The sequence below is a fragment of the Eschrichtius robustus genome, chromosome 10 (assembly GCF_028021215.1).
Source record: "Eschrichtius robustus isolate mEscRob2 chromosome 10, mEscRob2.pri, whole genome shotgun sequence".
Classification (NCBI taxonomy): Eukaryota; Metazoa; Chordata; class Mammalia; order Artiodactyla; family Eschrichtiidae; genus Eschrichtius; species Eschrichtius robustus.
This window is the reverse complement of record NC_090833.1, coordinates 111550310-111574667: the sequence shown is the minus strand read 5'-3', so window position 1 is coordinate 111574667 and position 24358 is coordinate 111550310. Positions and strand designations below refer to the sequence as shown.

The 24358-nt window shown below is 43.0% G+C and overlaps 1 protein-coding gene across 2 annotated transcripts; it reads right to left on the bottom strand.

Annotated features, from left to right (window-relative positions):
- Window positions 1–406: 406 nt before the first annotated feature.
- Window positions 407–23917, bottom strand: LOC137769934 (L-threonine 3-dehydrogenase, mitochondrial). Of its 2 annotated transcripts, none has more exons than XM_068552105.1 (9): window positions 23723–23917; window positions 10541–10738; window positions 8931–8973; window positions 8215–8285; window positions 6819–6968; window positions 6551–6723; window positions 5463–5553; window positions 2770–3039; window positions 407–2200 (listed from the first exon to the last, which is right to left on the bottom strand). In XM_068552105.1, exons 2-9 carry the CDS (start codon window positions 10722–10724, stop codon window positions 2061–2063), a joined length of 1122 nt encoding a protein of 373 aa, XP_068408206.1. In that variant the 5' UTR covers window positions 10725–10738; window positions 23723–23917; the 3' UTR covers window positions 407–2060. The 2 variants fall into 2 exon arrangements, with proteins under 2 accessions (XP_068408206.1, XP_068408205.1); XM_068552104.1 differs by lacking the exon at window positions 23723–23917 and adding an exon at window positions 22352–22379.
- Between the last annotated feature and the right edge of the window lie 441 nt (window positions 23918–24358).

Sequence of the window (24358 nt, the reverse complement as noted above, 5' to 3'; positions counted from 1 at the left end):
GACGCCACTCACAAAAGACCACATATTGTATGATTCCATTTATGTGAAATATCCAGAACAGGCAAATCCATAGACACAGAAAGTAAATTAGTAGTGGCGTAGGCGGGGGAAGGTTTTATTGTGAGATGCTGAAATAGCCTAAGATTAGATTATAGTGACGGTTGCACGATTCTGAATACACTGCAAAATCACCAAACTGCAATCTTTAAATGAGTGAATTTTATGGTATGTGAAACATATCTCAATAAAGTTGTAAAAAAAACAAAAAAGATCTTAACAGTAGCTGTTTGGTTTTAGCAAATAAAATGTACAAATGTAAGCTTAATTATACTAAGTAGGGAAAGAAACTGTATCAACATAACTATTAAATAATTATCTAGAAGTTCAAATCTAATTATGCCTCAAAAGAAAAAAATTCACGCTTCTACCCAGCAGTTTCAAGTTCCAAATACATAACACTGTCATCAAGCAGATAGTAGAAATGCCTTTTAATCCTTGACAGCTGTGTCCATGAGATCCATGATTAGTTAACTGGAGTTTCACTTTCCAGTGATTTCAGGGGCAGCACATCCTGAGGTAGCTGGAGAAAGTAAGTCTATATATTTAGACAGTAACTGCTTCAAAGGGTTAGCGTAGCTTTTCTGAAGGGTCATCTAAGAGTGTATAGAAAGGCTGTAGTAAGGAAGCTCTCTTTAGAAAATCATGTTTGGAATTGGTCTAAATTAGGGAGCCGAAGCTGGAAGAGAATAACCAGTGGTCCTTCGAGATTCCCATCTCTATCAATTGAGTCCACCTGAAGGGGTGGAGCCCAGAAACCTGTATATTTAGAGAAGCTCCTCTGGAGGCTGACATGGCAGGTAAGGGACCACAGTCCCGGTCACCACCCCTCAGCTCACCAACAAGAAGGCAATCAAAGTAAGAGGTGCTCCCCTTTACTAGTTAGATCATCTCTTTCTTTTCTTTTTTTAAAATTTTATTTATTTATTTTTGGCCAAGCTGTGCGGCATATGGGATCTTAGTTCCCTGACCAGGGATCGAACCTGTGTCCCCTGCATTGGGAGCATGGAGTCCTAACCACTGGACCGCCAGGGAAGTCCCCTAGATCATCTCTTGATGTTCTTAATTTCCTACCAGTGTATCTTCTTACAGACAAATAAATTAGAAGTGATCATTTTTGACACATTAAAAATCTCTTGAACAGGGGCTTCCCTGTTGGCACAGTGGTTAAGAATCCGCCTGCCAATGCAGGGGACATGGGTTTGAGCCATGGTCCGGGAAGATCCCACATGCCACAGAGCAACTAAGCCCGTGCGCCACAACTACTTAGCCTGCGCTCTAGAGCCTGCGAGCCACAACTACTGAAGCCCGTGCACCTAGAGCCTGTGCTCCGCAACAAGAGAAGCCACCGCAAGGAGAAGCCTGTGCACCGCAACGAAGAGTAGCCCCCACTCGCCGCAACTAGAGAAAGCCCACACGCAGCAACGAAGACCCAACACAGCCAAAAATCAATCAATCAATCAATCAATCAACAATCAATCAACCTCTTGAACGTTGTGAATATGGGATTAATACATCAGGCATTTTTTATGTTCTGATGGGATAGTAAAGAATTCTTTTAAATTGGGAGATTGTCTTTGATAGTCTTTAAAATGTAATCTTCAGTCTTAGTCAAGAGAATAATGGAGTCTTAGGAGCAATATTTAAGTTTAATTTAGTACAAACATCACATACTTCTACCTTCTCGGAAATGGTTGCTTCATCTTAACTAAGGAAATGGAAAACTATCATGACTTAAGTCTTCATTCTGTGATTTGTGTGTTTGGACAAGTTTAGGCAGACAGCAAAAGCTCCAGAGGTCCTGCCACCAAACCTACAGCATTGGGAAAATGCTAAAGCCAAGTCAATTCTCCATCTGGCAGTTCCATATGAGCTGCGAAAACTCAGTCCAGTTAGTCCTTCAACCCCACATCATCTAGATTCCTCGGGGTCCGGAACCTCGGGGTTGTTCTGACTTGCCCTGGACAGCCGCCCAGGACTCACGAGCGCTTCCTCCGGCCCCTTCAGTTAGCCTGGGCAACTCTGCTCTCGGAACCGTGGAAGTTCAACATCGTCGTCACCAGCTCCGGGAGGTCAAAATCGTGCTTCCACCCCCAGTCCTTGCGGGCGTTGCTATCATCAAAGTTCATTGGCCAACTATCGGCTAGGACAAGATATGGAAGAGGAGCTTAAGTTATTCAGGCTCTAGATTTGCAAAAAGGTCTAGAACATTTTAAACAAAGGATTATCATCCACGAAAGAAACGTCCTATTTGAAATCCCCCCCTGAGCAGAGCAGAGCAGCTATTACGGGCACACACACAGTCACCTTCTTAGATTAGAAGTCTGTCACCTCGGAGGAAAGTCTCGTGCAGACTTGTAAGGTGGGACTGCATGCTCAGATGGCACTCACACAGGGGCACAGTCACAGCCCTTGAGAGCCCAGGGCTGCTCTCATACTACACCTGCTTGTTTCACGTTTAAACTGGCAAATGGTGACGTGCCGACAAGCTGTTTATTTGGATGGTTCCCGTCTACCCACTTTAGGCATCATTTCCCAAAACCGCAGCATCTGCCGGCTCTGGTGCAACAGCAGCTCCTTCTCCAGAAGGTGTCGGGCCCCTTGGGAAGGTGCTGAGCTCTCCTTATCCTCCACCGTTTATGTTCTCAAGGACTCGTGGGGCGGACTGAAGCTTAATTTTGGCTTTGAGGGTTTCTGCAATGGTGTACCAACCTATGGCCTGTCGGACAGGATCCACGTTGTAGGTGATCTGGAATTCTGGAACGTGCTTGAGAACCTCCTGGGCCAGCTCCGCGGGGGTGAAGCTCATGGCATTGACATTGTAAGTCCTCATGGAGAGGGACTCTGCCGGGGCCTCCATGACCTCCAGGGTGGCCCGGAGGCAGTCATCAATGTACATCATCGGGAGCCTCGTGCTGGGTTCCAGGTTGCACTCAAATCTGCCATGCTTGACGGCGTCATGGAAAATCTGGACCGCGTAGTCTGAAAGAGAATCTGGTCTGTGGGTCTTCTCGTAACAAAATGGTGAGTGAGCCTCCTGCATTAAGGCAGTGGTTCTCACATGTCTTAGTCTCAGGACCTCTTTACGCGCTTAAAAATCACTGAGGATCCCCAAAGAGGTTTTATTAAGGTGAGCTGTAGCAACATCTACTATATCAGAAATCAACTGAGAATTTAAAAAAATATTTCTGCATTTTAAAATGACAATAATAAACCCACACATTCACATGCATAATATTTTATGTGAAAAAGAACATATTTTCCAAACGAGAAAATTTAGTGAGAAGAACAGCGTGTTTTACATTCTGAAAACCTCTCTACTGTCTTAATGGGCGACAGCAGGAATCTCTGCTTCTGTGTTCAGTCCACTGTGCTACACACATCATGTAGCCTCTGAAAAACTCCACGGTGTACTTGTAAAGGAGAGTGAAAAGGGCAAATAACATCTTAGTACTGATATGAAAATTGTTTTGACCTCCGGGACCCCTTGAAAGGGTCTCAAGGATTCCCAGGGGTTCCTAGTGCATACTTGGAGATGCACCACATTAAGGCAAAATTTTTTAAAGTAACCAAAACCAAAGGCTCTTTTAAAATCCCTCAAATTTTAATTGAAGATATTCAAAGAAATGGGAAGATATCCCATGCTCTTGGACTGGAAGAATTAGTATTGTTAAAACGGACATAGTACCCAAAGCACTCTACAGATTGAATGCGATCCCTATCAAATTACCCACGACACTTTTCACAGAACTAGAAGAAATAATCCTAAAAGTTATATGGAGCCACAGGAGACTCAGAATTGCCAAAGCGATCCCGAGGAAAAAGAACAAAGCTGGAGGCACAACCCTCTCAGACTTCAGACAATACTACAAATCTACAGTAAAAAATCCCTTGGATTTTGTCAAGTATCTTTTACATTTTACATTGTATCTCAGAAGCCCTCATATGGGAGGGATCTCTAATATGGGAGTTACTGAATATAACAGCATGCTCAAGTCCAAACTGATAACAACGACAGTGTGGAAACAGTAGGGAGGGTCCTCAAAAAACTAAAAATAGAACTACCATATGACCTGGGTACATATTCGAAGAAAACGAAAACACCAATTCGAAAAGATACACGCAGCCCAACGTCCCTTGCAGCACCATTTACAATAGCCAAGACATGGAAGCAACCTAAGTGTCCATCGACAGATGAATGGCTAAAGAAGATGTGGCACATATATATATAATGTGTATACACACACACACACACACACACACACACACACACACACACACACACACAATGGAATACTACTCACTCATAAAAAAGAATGAAATTTTGCCATATGCAACAACATGGATGAACTTGGAAGGTATTTTGCTTAGTGAAATAAGTCAGAGAAAAACAAATATATGATATCACTTATATGTGGGATCTAAAAAATAAACAAACTAGTGAATATGACAAAAAAGAAACAGACTCCCAGACATAGAGAACAACTAGTGGTTACCAGTAGGGAGAGGGAAGTGGGGAGGGGTACGATAGGGGTAGGGAATTAAGAGGTACAAACTACTATGCATAAACCAAATAAGCTACAAGGATATATTGTACAGACAAGGGAATATAGCCAATATTTTATAACTATAAATGGAATACAACCTTTAAAAACTGTGGATCACTATGTTGTACACCTGAAACTTACATAATATTGTAAATTAACTATTCCTCAGTGGAAAAAAAAAGAAAAAAATGAAGTTAACCAGGCCTGGTGGTCCACTCACCAATGAATAATACAGGCTCCTAAACAGGCAAGTAACCAACTGCACTAGAGATGAGCAGTAACCCACTTTCATTTTGGGGCAAGCTTTTCTGAAATAAAAACTAAGACAATTTGGATAAATAGTAATAAGCACAATAACAAGAGCAGGAGGAGCGATGCTTATGTTCTTTCTAAACATGCAGAGTCCATTTTAATAGAACTCTCTGTATTAAGAAACAAAGGTATATTCAAAGAAAGAGGCTTTTCTTTTCTGGCGGCTCGTGGGATCTTAGTTCCCCGACCAGGGATTGAACACCCAGGCCCACAGCAGTGAAAGCGCCGAGCCCCAACCACTGGACCGCCGGGGAATTCCCAAGAGGTGATTTCTCATTTGGTGTCTTCCTACATGGTGGGTAACAAACTCGAATGTCAGTTTGACTCCGGCACTGTGGGTGGCCAATCCCACTGGACTTAACAGCATTGGCATGAGTTTAAGTTTAAGTCAGTAGGGTTCAATGAGCTTCTCAGATGCACTTCCCAGAAAGGATGCAAAAACTCCGGTCAGCATACGACTAAAAAGACAACAGATCCATCTCCACTTCGCCCGGCCATTAGAAAGCTTATCTTACGTAAAAAAAAGAAATCGAAAATAACACTTACCAGTCGTTCCTCCTCCAGGTTGGGAGTCAGCAGAAATGATTCCAGGATATCTCAGGCATCGGAAATCTAACCCATACCGGTAATAATAATACTACAAATAAGAGAAAACTTAACTTTAAAAAGAATCTTTTAAATCAGGTAGAGCAATGCAAAGAAATAACAGCCTTTTCCTGAAACTTCATCCCATACAGTCATATTAAAATCCTCCTAGAACTTCCCTGGTGGTCCAGTGGCTAAGACTCTGTGCTCCCAATGCAGGGGGCACAGGTTCAATCCCTGGTCAGGGAACTAGATCCCACATGCTGCAACTAAAAAAAAAAAAAAAAAAAAAAAAAATGATCCTGCATGTTGCAACGAAGATCCCGCACAGCCAAATAAATATTTTTTAAGTGAAAAAAATAAATAAATAAAAATAAATCCTCCTCAAGGAAATGAAGACTCTAGAATTGCTAAGAGTCGCTCATTTGTCTTTAACAAATAACCCTGAAGTTTTTATCTTCAAAGAATCGTCATTCTGGTGATAACATCACTAGATAACACTGTAAATAACAGATCAGCCGACAGCAAGGATTTCCAGCCTTTCTTTGGAAGGGAGGCCCTGCTCCTAGTCCTGAACAAATCTCCACAAGCCTGTCCGGCAGTGCAGCGCTGGGAAGAGTACAGGGAAAGATGGTGACCGGGATACATCAGACGAAGGACCAGAAACCGGCTAAAATGTGCTATAGCGTTCTAAAGACAAAGCGTATTAAAACATAAAACCAGAAAGATGTCTGAGGTTATTTTAAAATTATCTCTGATAACTACCAATATCGGGAACCTGAAAGAACAGTGCAGTACAAATAAAACGGGCAGCAAACGAAAGACGGGGTGCCATTCGAGGGGCGTGTACGAAGTGTTGTGTTGGCACAGGACTGAGGATTCCTCTGGAGCTGTCGGTACTGACCACTTGGCAAACACACTCAGTCCCCGAGCATTTCTGGGGGCAGAGATTAAGGGACGGGGAGAGTCCCCTCCAAGGATGAACCAGCAGGTGTCTGAGGCAGAAATAGAAAAGGAAACACTGAGCCATCTTGCCAAGTGATGCTTACCTCGCCCATGAGCTCCGCGTGGACCTTGGACACCCCGTAGATAGTCCTGGGTCTCTGGATACAGAGATCGGGGGTTGGGTTCCGCGGAGAAGTAGGTCCAAACGCCCCGATGGTGCTTGGCACAAACAATCGCAGACCGTGCTCCTCGGCAACGTCCAGGACATTGTGCAGTCCTGAAACAAGCAGATGTCGTAACCTGGGAAACCTCTTCCCAAAGAACTGGGAAATCTGGCAGACGGGTCACCTGGGGCAAGATCCAGAGACTCACCAGTGATGTTCACAGCTCTGGCCAGGGACACGTTTGCCTCTCCCACTGCACTGAGGAGGGCGCTGTAATGAAATAGCCAGGTGACACGGTTGTTCACCACGATCTCCCGCAGATTCTTGTAATCCAGGATGTCGGAATAAATAAACGGGCCTGCAAGGAGCAGTGAAACCAGGAAGTAAAAGAGTTCCGGGCTTGGAAAGCTCAACAGATCTTTTCCCCTCCCCCGCTGACTTTGAATTCCATTGGTACCGAGCTGGTAGCAACAACTTGGACACTCCCCAGCATTTTCCTTATGGAGAATAACGAATCCCAGCCACCCCACGGCTAACAGCAGCTAATGCTTACACAGGACATACACCTGCCGGGTGCTGTTCTAAGGGCTTTCTGTATATTTAAACTCTCACAGCCTTCGAGGTGGATATTTTGTTGATGAGGAAACTGAGGCATAGAGAGGTTAAGTAGCTTGCCAGTATCAAACAGAATAAAATTAAGAACTGGAGTAATGACCAGGCAACTGGCTTGAGTTGCCAAACCTATAGGCACACAGAGATTTCACCCTGCTTAAAAGTTGCATAGTTTAGGACTTCCCTGGCGGTCCAGTGGTTAAGACTCTGCGCTTCCAGTGCAGGGGGCACAGGTTCAATCCCTGGTTGGGGAAGATCCGCATGCCGCGTGGTGCAGCCAAAAAAAAAAAAAAAAAGTTGCATATTTTAAAGGAATAGAGAAATGGGTTTACAAAAACAAAACACCCACCATGGTATAAAAGAACTATAAATTAAGAGTTCACCACACCTGGTTAGGCTAGAGGTAGAGCCGCTTTTGTGCCAATTTCCCCCACTTTCAGCGAATGACCGCTCTTCCCCATGGTAAACAGCAAAAGGCTGACACAGAACCAGGAAGGACTAGGAGAATTATAAAAACACCTTTGAGGTGTAGACAACCTGACTAGAGGAGTCTGGGGTCTGTGTGTGTGCACAGTAGTTTAAGAACAAGTCCACGTTGAAATATGAGGATTAGTTTCTCCAAAATTTAAAGTTCCTTTTCCTCATTTCAGAACTTGATTTTTGTTTGCTTTCTCTCTGAGCTAAGTTCTCTAAAAACTCTGAAAGATAGGAATCAGTTTTATTCCACAGGTACTGCTCCAAATAATATCCAAAGATACTATTCCACAACTTCATGTCAAGGTCTGAAGAACTCTCCTGTCCTTGGATCCCTTGAACAAGCAGTAGCTGTACCGTAGGCGTTTTACAGAACTAATGAGGACAAAACCATGAAACATTTTTAAGTGGCACAAGTGTGCCTCAAATACTCCTCTTTCTTTAATTCACAAGCCTGGTTATGAGCGGTGACACCGATTCTGGGAGCTGCCTCTCTGCCTGCTCTGCGGGCCTCTTACCACTAAGGAAGACGTGCTCAGGGGGCTTCCGAATGTCAGACAGAATCACGTTGTCCTTCCCAAATCGTTTCCTAAAGGGAAAATCAAAACACACGAGTTGGTACACTGAGGACATAACAGGTCCTATGAAAACAGTCTTTCCAACAGGAACTGTCATGTCCCGTCAGCCTCCAAATCCCTCCTCTCCACACCTTTCTTCCCTCTTCGTCCTCAATTCACAGCCCTGCAGTTGCAGCCACACTCAGGGCTGCACCTCCTGCTTCTGCCTCAGCCCATTATTATCCCGGTATCTGTCACCAATTTCTTCCCAGTGCCTCTGAGTTTCTCCCTTTCCCTCCCCGTTCTTCTCTCCTCTTATCCTTTTATCCCACTCTCCAAATCCCACACTGTTCCTTTTCAGTTTCTACACATACAATACTTCCCTCTGCCCCCAAACATCTGAAAACCAAGTGATTTACTGGGAGGCAGGTCTTACTTTGCCTAACCTAGGAAAGGCAGAGGGCGAACGACCAGCTTGGGGGATGCTGAGTTGCGGACCTGAAACAATGTCTGTGATACGAAGAGGCACAAGGAAATGCGTTCCAAACGGTCATTTACATACGATATCTTAAAGTGGTCAGAAGCAAGAGGGGAGAGAAAAGATTTAATGGTTAAATGGGGCCAAAGACAAGCCCCGAAAAACTCAGAATTTAAATTTAAACTTTGCGAGCTCTTACCTCAAAAAGCTAGCAAGCCCCACTCCAAGCTGGCCAAGACCCCCTGGATAAAGAAGAAAAAAGTGAATCTTTAATCTAAATCTAACCAATTCAATTATTCCCAGTATGTAATAATAGAATAAAACTCTACTGGCACTCTTAGCTAACTAGGTAAAGCCCCAGGTTGGCCTGATAGAACTGAATTACCTTCTCGGAGCTAGGACAGAGATCGCTACAGGTAAGATCAGTTTCAGAGACAAAAGTGCTCTCCAGCACAGAGTGGCTGAGGGGAAGCCAGGGAACAGGTAAGAGAACAATCACAGAAGAGCAGGACCACCTCCTGGTCAGGAAGTCACTACCAGCTTTGCCTTTGTTATTTGATGGGCTGTGAAAATTATCTGCTACGGGTACCAGAACACTCAAAGCTAGATATAATAGTTTGATATCAACCTCTGCTGGGATTATCCAGAGCACCCTCCTTCCATTAGACCTGGAGAGGAACAGGAAGGGAGAAAGAAAGAAGGGACAAACCAAGAAGTCACCTGAAAAAAGGGGCAGATATCTGGATGGGCAAGGAGCTGCTAAGAACATTAAAGATGAGTATTACAGCATCTTAATTTGGACGCTTACAGATGCCATTGATGGAAATGGGAGAGCTAGGGGTCTGGGAGCACATTTAGGGGAATACAACCCTAAATTCCATTTGGGAGAAAGTAAGAGGCAGGAAGATATGGACAGTGGGATTTCCTGTAAACATGTGTTAACATGAGACTGAAACCAGCCCACTGACAGTAACACTGGGCCCTGGAAGATGCTTTGTTGGTGCAGGGAGGAGGGAATCAAACAACACACAGACAAGAAGCTGGGAGAGTCAGGGGGGAAGTGCAGAGGGAACCGGCCTCACTTGAAACCCACTTACAGCAGGAGAGGAGGAGGAGGTGCCAGTGAAAGAAACACACACACACTGAGGAATGTAAGAAGGATAAGGACGTGAAGCCAAGGGATGAAACTCTGGCAAACAGAGGAGAATAAAACATGTCAGTCAAATCAGAGGTGGGCTTGAGTCAGCTGGAAGGACTTGCAGACAGACGGCCAAGTTTGCAGTGAGCAGATACAGAACCAGGTGTTGCGTGGATACGAGGGGAGAGGGGTCAGCAAGCCAGTCTGTGGACAATGAGATGCAAGTGTCACGAGGTGATGGTGAGGAGTTCCTCGGGCCCTGGGCAGGCCCTGGCTATCTCCTCCATAGAAATGTGCAGGAACTGCCTGGCCTGAAGAGCTTGGCCAAGGAAAGATGCGCCTGATTCCAGAGGCCACGTTCTATCCACACACCTTGGCTCCCAGGCCATTCCTAGCAGGAAAGGGGAACTGAGTCCCACAGCCGCTTTTTGGTCCTCCCTCTTCAGGTGCCCAGGTCCTCCCCCTTCAGACAATAAAAGATTTGGGCAGGGAAACCAAGCCCTGGCAACAGCGGCAAAATAAGGACAGGGGGACTTGTGCTATTTCGGAGGGAGCCAGGAGTGGAAAAGGGAGTTTCTGATTAATAAGTGTTACCTGGCGGCATGTTACCTGGTGACATTCCAAAAACAAATACACTGCCACAAATGTGGAAAAAAGAAAAAAAACCCAACCTGTAATTAAGACGCGCGGTTGATCTGCTTCAGAGAATGAAGTAGAGTGGAAGCTGGCATCCGCTGGAATCTGCTGAGGGGAGGTGCCCAGAAACCGGCTGGGCAGGACAGGAGCCTGGCAGCCACAGGCCGGTCTCTGCAGCAGCCGGCTGGCAACCCGCCGCAGCATCCAAACGACCGGCATGATCTCTGCAGACACTGTAACACAAAAGGAGCAGAGTTGAGAAAAGATACATGCACCCCAATGTTCACTGCAGCACTACTTATATTAGCCAAGACATGGAACCTAAGAGTCCATCAACAGATGAATATGGATAAAGAAGATGTGGTGTGTGTACACACACACACACACACACACACACCCCGGAATATTACTCAACCATCAAAAAGAATGAAATAATGCCATTTGCAGCAACATGGATGGACCTAGAGATGATCATACTAAGCGAAGTAAGCTAGACAAAGACAAATACCACATATCATTTATATGTGGAATCTAAAATACGATACTAATCAACATATCTACGAAACAAAATAGACTCACAGATATAGAGAACAGACTTGTATCAATAGTTGCCAAGGGGGGTGGGGGGTAGGGGAGAGAAGGATTGGGAGTTTGGGATTAGCAGAGGCAAACTATTATATATAGGATGGATAAACAACAAGGTCCTACTGTAGAGCACGGGGAACTATATTCAATATCCTGTGACAAATCACAATGGAAAAGAATATGAAAAAGAATATATATATCTGTATAACTGAGTCACTTTGCTGTAGAGCAGAAATTAACACAACATTGTAAATCAACTATATGTCAATAAGATTTAAAAAAACAAACAAAAGAAGCAGAGTTCAGTATGTAACTGCTTACCCTCCCGACCCCTCAAAACACAAACCCTTTAACCACAACTAACACTACGATCGCCAGCTCACGGGCAAAGCCATATTCTGGATTCATGAATCGAACTAAAGAGATTGCTGATTGCGCAGACAGGGAGCCAGTCAAGAGCCGGCCGTGAGCCCAGCCCTGTGAAAAGGGGATAAACGTCACTGGTGCAAAGTGCAGGCAAACAAAGACTGGCCGCGATTTAGAACTGGAGCCGCACAGCGCTGACATCAACTGGGATCTAAAGTCACCGCGGAGGTTACCGCGTACAGAGCTGTCCACGCCAGGAACGTCATGGATCCCGGCAAAGGCCTCAGATCTTCACCACTGTAATCATCTGTCCCCGTACCATCGAGGTGCGAACAGGTCCCCGATTAAATAACACAGAGCCCTGTGACTCTCGTGCTAACTCAGATGTTATCTTTAGGATGAACCAGACTAGAAAAGCAGATAGTTAAGGTAAAAAGGCCCCCGGCAATACTGAGTTAAGCTGTGACTAATTTCTGTTTCACTGCCAACTCTTTAGAAAGGATCATTTAGAAAAGCCATTTTCTCCTCTGTGCCCAGATCATGTATATTTTATTGCAGTCCAGCTCCCCTTCCTCGTCAGCTTTACCCAGACAAGCATGTCACAAGAGCAGATCAGAGCTGCTCAGTTCTAACAGCGACCTTCCTGCCCCCAAAGGTCAGGCCTTTGCACTCTGCACACTGTCCCGTGGCCTCCACCTCCGGCAGCTGTCAGATTTGCAACAGCACTGGCCGATGAGCCTTCAGAGCGACCCCAGTGCCCAACCCCCTCACAAAGAAGTGGCCAGATCTCAACCATCTTATATTTTGCATCGTAAAACAAGAAAAAGTAAACCACACTTGGAGACATTTCCCATTTAGGATCTGAACCTAGCCTGGCATCACACTCAACCCAGTGCCTTGAGCAGGTAACAGTAATTCTAAGTTAAAACCACCAGAGGTATCAGAAGCTTTCCTGCAATCCCTAAAATCCAGATTATAGAAAACAAAAGGGCCATACAATCTGCTGAAACCTTATGCTTGAACACCCTTTTGTGAGCCACAGAGGTCTTGTTCTTTAGGACACCGAAATAAGGCGGGCAGAGCCCCGATGGCTTCTGTCGGGTCAGGGGCTTGGCCCATCAGGTCCCCAGCCTGAGACGCAGCCCCGCCAAGGTCCTGAGGCCCTGCATCCCAGCTAACTTTCCCAAACAGGCAGAAGACAGCCTTCTGATGGCGCATCTCAGGATTGGAAGGGAGGTCACTATAGGAGAGACCCAAGCTTTTCTTCCATCATCCCTTCAAACCATCTTTGCAGCCACTGCTGACATCCGAGACCAGGTAAGAACTTTGATTCTTAAAGTCACTTATTTCAGCAAGTTCAAGAGGACGGCGAGGAAGCCAAGAAGCAGCCAGATTTACCAGAACATCTGAAAGTCAAAGACAATTCTCAGTTCCCAAAAGCAAAGGAGTGACGGCCACAGGTGAAGAAGTTTGGGGTTCTTTTTCTCTTTTAAAGGTTGAAGACACTGGAGTCTGGGAAAAGGTAAACCCTGAAGACGTGAAACAGGGATGTGAAACACGTACAACTCAGTTCATCTTCTCTTTCCCCAGAAGGGGAAAGCATGAAGGAGGCACAAATTCTTCATTGAATATAAAGTATTTTAGTTTAACAATGTGGACAATTCATGCTTGAGTTGGTTCTTATTCCACAACTATTACGAGCTAACACCTGATGCTCACGACAGGCCAGGGGCCTGTGAATGCCTTTCTGAATTATGGCATTTCACCATGGCAAGAACCATCTCTCTCAGGGAATCCAGTTCTTAACCGTCGAGCAGCTCTACTGTCCCTATAATGGGACTGCTTTGATTAACAACGCATGTACATTAAAAACGAAACCGAAAAACCCTCCAACCATCTACCGCATGTAGCTTTCTCAAGTCAAGATTATTATCTTGCCACTGCCAAACTCAATTTAATACTTTTAAGGCAGCAGCTCTCAAATTTTCTGGTCTCTGGACTCTTTTACACTCTTAAAAATTGGGGACTACAGAGAGCTTTTGTTTAAGTGGGGTCTATCTAACACTGTTTGCTGTAGTAGAGAGCAAATCTGAGAAACATTTAACCTACGAATGAGTTCACGTTCACCAATAAACGTGTTAAAATAAATGTATTTTATGAAAATAACTATTTTCCAAAACGAAAAATTTACTGAGTGGCACTGTTTTACATTTACTTGTCTCTTTGATGTGTTCCTTCATAGAAAACAGCTGGATTCTCACATCTGCTTCTAACTCAATCTGTCTGCTGCTTTGATTGAAGTAAATGAAGAAAACCCAGACTCAAAGCAAAGCAGTGGGGAAAGGAAGCTGTATTTTAAAAGCCTTTTCAGATAATTCTGGATACTCACCTTGGATATCCAAAACTTAACACATGGTAGTTTCTTAAAGGTTAGTTGCAATGTAGAATCTGAAGCCATTATCAGTGAACTTTTGTACCTGCTACATTAAAACCCACTGGTATATCTAATGCTTTGAACACATTCTTTTTTTTAAAGATTTTTTTTGATGTGGACCATTTTTAAAGTCTTTATTGAATTTGTTACAATATTGCTTCTGTTTTATGTTTTGGTTTTTTGGCTGCAAGGCATGCAGGAATCTTAGCTCCCGGACCAGGGAGTGAACCTGCAACCCCTGCATTGGAAGGCAAAGTCGTAACCACTGGTCCGCCAGGGAAGTCCCTTAAACACATCTTTTACTCCTGCATGGTTTTGTAATTTCATACATTGTTTTTTGGAAAATATTGGTTCAATGAGTTATGCAGAGCTTCCAACTGTTAACACACTTCACTGTACAATACCCAAAAGTCATACTGGTTGATATCACTGATCTCATCAAAAAATGCCTAAGTATTGGGAAGCTGTCAAATTCATGGTAGTGGATACAACTTAACTTGCAACAAATACCTGGGCAGGCTCGCTTGGTTCATTTTTTTTAGAAAATGTATGCCGATTATCCAGGTATGAATAACCATCGTTTCTCAGTCACTCTTTCAAGCAAAAATGGTTCTCTATGAAAAACAGGGACCAGTTCAGCTCACAATTCAATCACACAAAATGCTTTATCTCAAGACAACCATCATATTTCAATATGGAACAAGTACATCCACTTACCACATGACACGTTAAAAAGATGTCTCTAGGGTCAAGATTTAATAAAATCAGTCATTTTTACTGCTTCATAAAGGGCATTCTTACGTAAAGCTTTCCATTTTTTATTTTACTTTTCACTGAAAGCACATGGCAGTGAAGAATACCATGACTTCTAGTACCACGTGGTGCCACTGCCTTGATTCCTGCAAAGGCACCAGTACTTTTAGCAGGTGTGACTTGTGCACCGTCAGTGCAAATTCAACACAGTTGTTCCAGAATAAACCATGAAATTCAAAAAAGTTATTCCACGCTGAATACTTTGGCACTATTTTTGTTTGCTGTCAAACGTTCACCAAAAAGATATTCTTTGATAATTGGTTTGGCACTGATACCAGATAAATACAAACAAAAAGGCAAGTCCAGCCAAGACTACAAATTCTTCTATTTCTAAGGTAAAAATACACTTCTCTGTCAAGATACCAAACTAGTCTTCATGTTTGCAGCTAAATCTTTAATTTGACAAGTTACTGTATTATTAGAAAGTGGCAGTGCTATTATTTCTTTCAATGCTTTTTCATCCAAACAAGGCTTTATTGTGTGTTTCTCCAGCCACTGCAATTTGATAACCTATCTTATTAGCTTTTTCTTTTCTAGTTTGGAAAGCTGTAACAAATAATTTTTGGCTTTTAAAGAGCTCATCATACCTACATTTAATTCATTCGTTTTGTTTTTCTTTAGATGATGAATGGTTGGTCTAAGAATAATGCTATTGCGACCAAAATACTATTCAAAAAGTTCTGTGGCATCAGACACATAAGGTAAATTTCTGACCTCTGTAAAACTTGACGAAAGCCTTCATATTTTCATGTATTATTTAGTTCTGCACATTTATTTGGAGTAAATTCCTCTTTCCATGAGTCAGAGAACTCTGTTATGTCGTCGTTTCATTTTTTCTTCAGCATTTATACATATGGTACAGCTTTGAGTTGAAAAAAATCGAGTCCTTTAATATCCCCCCTTTTAAACCATTGATCTATCCTAAATATAAAAAATATATAAATTAATATCCTTTTATGTTAGAATAAAATATTAAGTTCAAAAGAATTTTTATACCATTTAAAATTTTAGAAAAGTTTTAAAATCAAGAGTATAAACTTTTTGTTCTTTTTCCATATACCCACAAGACTCAATTTAGGGATTTCAAAGTTATGACTTATTAAAAGAAAACAGGCCCCAGAGATGATAGCAGATATAACTGTAGGTAGATAGTAAGAATGCAAATAAGTACTAAGAACAAACAGAGTTCATCTCTGAAAATGCACATATTTATATTCTAAGCCTACTATCCTTATAAGATTCTAGAAACACGAGAGTACACAAGCACACATCTCATTAGCCATCAGAGGAAAAGCTCATCACAAGCCATTTGGCCTCTAGAAAACTCCACCATACACCTGAGAGAGGAAGAATGAAAAAGGCAGACAGTCTCTTAGTATTTTTTAAAATATAGCCTTGCAGCTCTACCCACCACCAGAGCCTCCCATCAAGCCTCTTAGATAGCCTCAACCACCAGAGGGCAGACAACAGAAGCAAGAAAAACTATAATCCTGCAGCCTGTGGACCAAAAACCACAGTTACAGAAAGATAGACAAGATGAAAAGGCAGAGGGCTATGTACCAGATGAAGGAACAAGAAAAAACCCCAGAAAAACAACTAAATGAAGTGGAGATAGGCAACCTTCCAGAAAAAGAATTCAGAATAATGATAGTGAAGATGATCCAGGACCTCGGAATAAGAATGGAGGCAAAGATCGAGAAGATGCAAGAAATGATTAACAAAGACCTAGAAGAATTAAAGAACAAACAAACAGAGATGACCAATACAATAACTGAAATGAAAACTACACTAGAAGGAATCAATAGCAGAATAACTGAGGCAGAAGAACGGATAAGTGACCTGGAAGACAGAATGGTGGAATTCACTGCTGCGGAACAGAATAAAGAAAAAAGAATGAAAAGAAATGAAGACAGCTTAAGAGACCTCTGGGACAACATTAAACGAAACAACATTCGCATTATAGGGTTCCCAGAAGGTGAAGAGAGAGAGAAAGGACCAGAGAAAATATTTGAAGAGATTATAGTCGAAAACTTCCCTAACATGGGAAAGGAAATAGCCACCCAAGTCCGGGAAGCGCAGAGAGTCCCATACAGGATAAACCCAAGGAGAAACACGCCGAGACACATAGTAATCAAAGTGGCAAAAATTAAAGACAAAGAAAAATTATTGAAAGCAGCAAGGGAAAAACGACAAATAACATACAAGGGAACTCCCATAAGGTTAACAGCTGATTTCTCAGCAGAAACTCTGCAAGCCAGAAGGGAGTGGCATGATATACTTAAAGTGATGAAAGGGAAGAACCTACAACCAAGATGACTCTACCTGGCAAGGATCTCATTCAGATTCGATGGAGAAATCAAAAGCTTTACAGACAAGCAAAAGCTAAGAGAATTCAGCACCACCAAACCAGCTCTACAACAAATGCTAAAGGAACTTCTCTAAGTGGGAAACACAAGAGAAGTAAAGGACCTACAAAAACAAACCCAACACAATTAAGAAAATGGTCATAGGAACATACCTATCGATAATTACCTTAAACGTGAATGGATTAAATGCCCCAACCAAAAGACATAGACTGGCTGAATGGATACAAAAACAAGACCCATATATATGCTGTCTACAAGAGACCCACTTTAGACCTAGGGACACATACAGACTGAAAGTGAGGGGATGGAAAAAGATATTCCATGCAAATGGAAATCAAAAGAAAGCTGGAGTAGCTATACTCATATCGGATAAAATAGACTTTAAAATAAAGAATGTTACAAGAGACAAGGAAGGACACTACATAATGATCAAGGGATCAATCCAAGAAGAAGATATAACAATTATAAATATATATGCACCCAACATAGGAGCACCTCAATACATAAGGCAACTGCTAACAGCTATAAAAGAGGAAATTGACAGTAACACAATCATAGTGGGGGACTTTAACACCTCACTTACACCAATGGACAGATCATCCAAAATGAAAATAAATAAGGAAACAGAAGCTTTAAATGACACAATAGACCAGATAGATTTAATTGATATATATAGGACATTCCATCCAAAAACAGCAGATTACACGTTCTTCTCAAGTGCGCACGGAACATTCTCCAAGATAGATCACATCTTGGGTCACAAATCAAGCCTCAGTAAATTTAAGAAAATTGAAATCATATCAAGCATCTTTTCTGACCACAATGCTATGAGATTAGAAATGAATTACAGGGAAAATAACGTAAAAAAGACAAACACATGGAGGCTAAACAATACATTACTAAATAACCAAGAGATCACTGAAGAAATCAAAGAGGAAATAAAAAAATACCTAGAGACAAATGACAATGAAAACACGACGACCCAAAACCTACGGGATGCAGCGAAAGCGGTTCTAAGAGGGAAGTTTATACCTATACAAGCCTACCTAAAGAAACAAGAAAAATCTCAAGTAAACAATCTAACCTTACACCTAAAGAAACTAGAGAAAGAAGAACAAACAAAACCCAAAGTTAGCAGAAGGAAAGAAATCATAAAGATCAGAGCAGAAATAAATGAAATAGAAACAAAGAAAACAATAGCAAAGATCAATAAAACTAAAAGCTGGTTCTTTGAGAAGATAAACAAAATTGATAAGCCATTAGCCAGACTCATCAAGAAAAAGAGGGAGAGGACTCAAATCAATAAAATCAGAAATGAAAAAGGAGAAGTTACGACACCGCAGAAATACAAAGCATCCTAAGAGACTACTACAAGCAACTTTATGCCAATAAAATGGACAACCTGGAAGAAATGGACAAATTCTTAGAAAGGTATAACCTTCCAAGACTGAATCAGGAAGAAACAGAAAATATGAACAGACCAATCACAAGTAATGAAATTGAAACTGTGATTAAAAATCTTCCAACAAACAAAAGTCCAGGACCAGATGGCTTCACAGGTGAATTCTATCAAAAATTTAGAGAAGAGCTAACACCCATCGTTCTCAAACTCTTCCAAAAAATTGCAGAGGAAGGAACACTCCCAAACTCATTCTATGAGGCCACCATCACCCTGATACCAAAACCAGACAAAGACACTACAAAAAAAGAAAATTACAGACCAATATCACTGATGAATATAGATGCAAAAATCCTCAACAAAATACTAGCAAACAGAATCCAACAACACATTAAAAGGATCATACACCACGATCAAGTGGGATTTATCCCAGGGATGCAAGGATTCTTCAATATATGCAAATCAATCAATGTGATACACCATATTAACAAATTGAAGAATAAAAACCATATGATCATCTCAATAGATGCAGAAAAAGCTTTTGACAAAATTCAACACCCATTTCTGATAAAAACTCTCCAGAAAGTGGGCATAGAGGGAACCTACCTCAACATAATAAAGGCCATATAGGACAAACCCACAGCAAACATCATTCTCAATGGTGAAAAACTGAAAGCATTTCCTCTAAGATCAGGAACAAGACAAGGATGTCCACTCTCACCACTATTATTCAACATAGTTCTGGAAGTCCTAGCCATGGCAATCAGAGACGAAAAAGAAATAAAAGGAATACAAATTGGAAAAGAAGAAGTAAAACTGTCACTGTTTGCGGATGACATGATACTATACATAGAGAATCCTAAAACTGCCACCAGAAAACTGCTAGAGCTAATTAATGAATATGGTAAAGTTGCAGGATACAAAATTAATGCACAGAAATCTCTTGCATTCCTATACACTAATGATGAAAAATCTGAAAGAGAAATTATGGAAACACTCCCATTTACCACTGCGACAAAAAGAATAAAATACCTAGGAATAAACCTACCTAGGGAGACAAAAGACCTGTATGCAGAAAACTATAAGACACTGATGAAAGAAATTAAAGATGATACCAACAGATGGAGAGATATACCATGTTCTTGGATTGGAAGAATCAACATTGTGAAAATGAGTATACTACCCAAAGCAATCTACAGATTCAATGCAATCCCTATCAAATTACCAATGGCATTTTTTACGGAGCTAGAAAAAATCATCTTAAAATTTGTATGGAGACACAAAAGACACCGAATAGCCAAAGCAGTCTTGAGGCAAAAAAATGGAGCTGGAGGAATCAGACTCCCTGACTTCAGACTCTACTACAAAGCTACAGTAATCAAGACAATATGGTACTGGCACAAAAACAGAAACATAGATCAATGGAACAAGATACAAAGCCCAGAGATTAACCCACGCACCTATGGTCAACTAATCTATGACAAAGGAGGCAAAGATATACAATGGAGAAAAGACAGTCTCTTCAATAAGTGGTGCTGGGAAAACTGGACAGCTACATGTAAAAGAATGAAATTAGAATACTCCCTAACACCATACACAAAAATAAACTCAAAATGGATTAGAGAACTAAATATAAGACTGGACACTATAAAACTCTTAGAGGAAAACATAGGAAGAACACTCTTTGACATAAATCACAGCAAGATCTTTTTTGATCCACCTCCTAGAGTAATGGAAATAAAAACAAAAATAAACAAGTGGGACCTAATGAAACTTCAAAGCTTTTGCACAGCAAAGGAAACCATAAACAAGACGAAAAGACAACCCTCAGAATGGGAGAAAATATTTGCAAATGAATCAACGGACAAAGGATTAATCTCCAAAATATATAAACAGCTCATTCAGCTCAATATCAAAGAAACCATCACCCCAATCCAAAAATGCGCAGAAGACCTAAATAGACATTTCTCCAAAGAAGACATACAGACGGCCACGAAGCACATGAAAAGATGCTCGACATCACTAATTATTAGAGAAATGCAAATCAAAACTACAATGAGGTATCACCTCACACCAGTTAGAATGGGCATCATCAGAAAATCTACAAACAACAAATGCTGGAGAGGGTGTGAAGAAAAGGGAACCCTCTTGCACTGTTGGTGGGAATGTAAATTGATACAGCCACTATGGAGAACAATATGGAGGTTCCTTAAAAAACTAAAAATAGAATTACCATATGACCCAGCAATCCCACTACTGGGCATATACCCAGAGAAAACCGTAATTCAAAAAGACACATGCACCCGAATGTTCACTGCAGCACTATTTACAATAGCCAGGTCATGGAAGCAACCTAAATGCCCATCAACAGACGAATGGATAAAGAAGTTGTGGTACATATATACAATGGAATATTACTCAGCCATAAAAAGGAACGAAATTGAGTCATTTGTTGAGACGTGGATGGATCTAGAGACTGTCATACAGAGTGAAGTAAGTCAGAAAGAGAAAAACAAATATCGTATATTAATGCATGTATGCGGAACCTAGAAAAATGGTACAGATGAGCCACTTTGCAGGGCAGAAGTTGAGACACACATGTAGAGAATGGACATATGGACACCAAGGGGGGAAAACTGCGGTGAGGTGGGGATGGTGGTGTGCTGAATTGGGCGATTGGGATTGACATGTATACACTGATGTGTATAAAACTGATGCCTAATAAGAACCTGCAGTATAAACAAACAAACAAACAAACAAAACAACTAGTACTAAACTTTCATTGGGTTATTTGTATGGAAATATGTTAATATAAATGTTTCAGACATTACATGAAATTTCTAAAAATCTTATATTTGTATTTGTATGGAAATATGTATGGAAATGTTAATATAAATGTTTCAGACATTACATGAAATTTCTAAAAATCTTATATGTTCTGGTATAATGTTATAAGTAATAATCCTAGTTATTACTTTAAAATGTATATCTCAGAAATAACTAATTTTCTTGTCAACTGCATTATTATGAACTTTCATCAAATCTTTAACCGTGGTCATTTTTAAGTCTTTTGTCATTTACAGACAGTTCTGGGTGTACTCTGATGATTTTGCAAATATGTTCCTATAAAAGGGTTTCATCTTCAAGAAATTCATGGAAAAGACTCTGACAAGTACAGGTTTCTGGTAACTGACTGTACTGCTGAACTGAATGAATAAGCATTTTCAGAACTCTAATGAAAAACTGATGAACTCATAAAAGTGCTAACAAAAGATCAAGATGAAAAAAAAAATTAATTACATGGGACTGAGTGAACTGATGAGGATGAGTATAATTTTTGTGACTTTCTGTCTGAATTGAAAAAAAAAAAAAAATCCCACAAGGACTCAGAGGCAAAGAATATACAAATCAATTTTCACTGCAAAGTAAAGGAGCTGTTACAGTGGAGGATTACTGGACTGAATGTCAATATTATGACATAGTATGAGTGTGTTTCATGTTTGGTAATTGCAATCATTGTTGCTTTTGTTGTGGTCATCCATGTACAATGCTTGGTGTCAGTCTATTTATCTCTTGTAAAAATAAAATACAGTGTGTGTGTGTGAAAAAAAAAAAAAAGGTTAACATGGTAAATTTTATGTTATGTAATTGAAGCCACAACTTAAATTTTTAAAAAAATCCAGCCCCAAGAAATGGTCAGTGCATACATATACTACTGAGGAGCTAGAAAATTCGCCCAGTGGAGACCAGCGCCACCCCAGAGACCCATCAAACCCCCGTCCCATCCAAACTCCCCAGCCCTTGTCTCACCGAACCCCCTAAATGGTTCTTTTCCCTCTGCTTATAAACCTGCTGAAACCTATTATTCTCCTCCAGGCTTTACCTTTCCTTCCCATCTCAAGGATCTCCAGAGAGTTCTCTGCCCCTCCAAGTGGGGCCTCTTGCTCTGCACCCAGTGGAACTGCTTTCACCAAAGGTCAGCCACTGCCCAGTTGACAACTTCCTGGCCCTGGGGGCTAATAACGCTTGTAAGACACATTTGCAAGGCAGTCTCCGCTTTACATTCTCCAGTTCATTAAATCATAAAAGCAAACGTGTCCTCTTCATAGTAATGACCCAAGGAAAAATCAGGCACCTCAACTACTGAGCGCTGACGAAGCACCTGCTTTCCTGAACTCTTATTTAAGCCTCAGAGTAACTCTGAAGCTGGAATCTTTTCTCCATTTTGCTGAATGAATTTTGACCCGCCCAAGGTCAGGCAGATACTAACTACCAAAAGGAGGGGTTGCAAACCAGGTCCGTTGAGTCTCAAACCCTCCTTCCATCACCCCCACTCTTCTCCCTCAAGAGAAGAGATAACATCAGGTACCTAATAGAGAGGACAAAGAGGAAACATCCTCGAGGTGGCGCAGGGGGCACCTTCCCCGCCGCCCCTCCTCCCCTACAGCTCGGCTCCTCCTCCTCGCCGCTCCCCAGGAGGAGAGCACCCACGAGCCGAGGGCGTTCAAGGCCAGACACGGCCCTCCCTCGCCGTGCGAGCCTCCGCACACTACCTTGCCAAACCTCAAGTTTCCCCATCCTTAGAAAGGGGAAAATGATCGGACCACCACGTTAGACTGTTGGGAGGATTTAATAAAAGCAATTTAGAAAAGCACTTAGCAAACTGCTCAGTCAGTGTAAAGACTCCATCAACCAGCTGGTAAAGTCCAGACTTAATGTGGGGTTGATCCGAAAGCCAGAAAGGGTCGGGGGAAAAAATTCCGGAGCTCTCAGCGTGAGCTACAGAGGGTTTTAGAGGGAGATCTGGTTTCGCGGAGCGGGCGCCCCCATACTCCCTCCTACGCGCGCCGGCCGGGGAGAGGGAACCCAAGAAGACGCGGGGACTTGGGCCGCACGCGGGTCTCCGGCCTCCGCCTCCCAGCAAGGTTGGATAAACCGGTTTTATGAGAACAGCCGCTCCCGCCCCTATTCCCTGGCAGGGTGTGCCCTTCCGAAAAGTACGAAGGGCCGGGAGCCGCGCCTGGCGACCCCAGCAGTGCCCCGGCCCTCCCCCAGCCTCCCAGCTCCGCGGCGACTGCTGGGGACCCCCACTCGCGCCCGGGAGCGCTGAGTCTCCAGCCCCGTGCCGCGTCACACCGATCGGGCCAGCGGGGACCGAGTGGTCAAGGGGACCTGCACCGTCAGCCTCGGTTCTGAAGAGGCTCAGCTCCCGGGGTCAGCCGCCGGGGAAGCATCCGGCCGCCTCCGCACTGACCTTCCGACGCAGCCGCCCAGAGATGCTGCGCTGCTGCGGCGCCGGAGCTGGGGAGGCAGCCGCACGTGGCACGAAGTCCGGAAGCGCGGAACAGCAACCAGAGCTCGGCGCGCGCGGCGCCTTTATCCTCTCTGCGCGCAAACCCGCCCCCCGGCGCACCAATCCCCTTCTTCGGTCCGGGCCGCCCTGGCGTGGACGTCGGATCACCACGTGGGAGGGCGCCGGTTGCCATGGTAACCCTCCCCGAGGGTCTCCGTAGTGTTCAAGGCGGTGCGCGCCCCTCACGCGGGCTCCGCCCCCGACCCATCTTCCGGAGAGCTCGCGGAAGGAGAGGGAGGCGTTCGAGTCCAGCGTGCGGCGTCCCCGGCAGCGGCAGAGCCATCCCGCAGGTCTTCGCGTGGGACTCTCCAGGTGGGGACAGCTCAAGGGCCTCCCAACATAAGGGGCCCGGCCCCCCCGGAGCCCCAGGGCACCGGTCCGTGCCGGCGTTTAGCGGCTCAGCAGTGGACTTGAGGAGGAATGCGGGACGCTGAAGGGAAAGCTGGAAGGATTGGCAGGGGAAATAGCTCCGGACCGGCGTCAGGAGATACGGTACAAAGAGACCTTGAGAGGGTCATTTCATCTTGGTTTCCCACG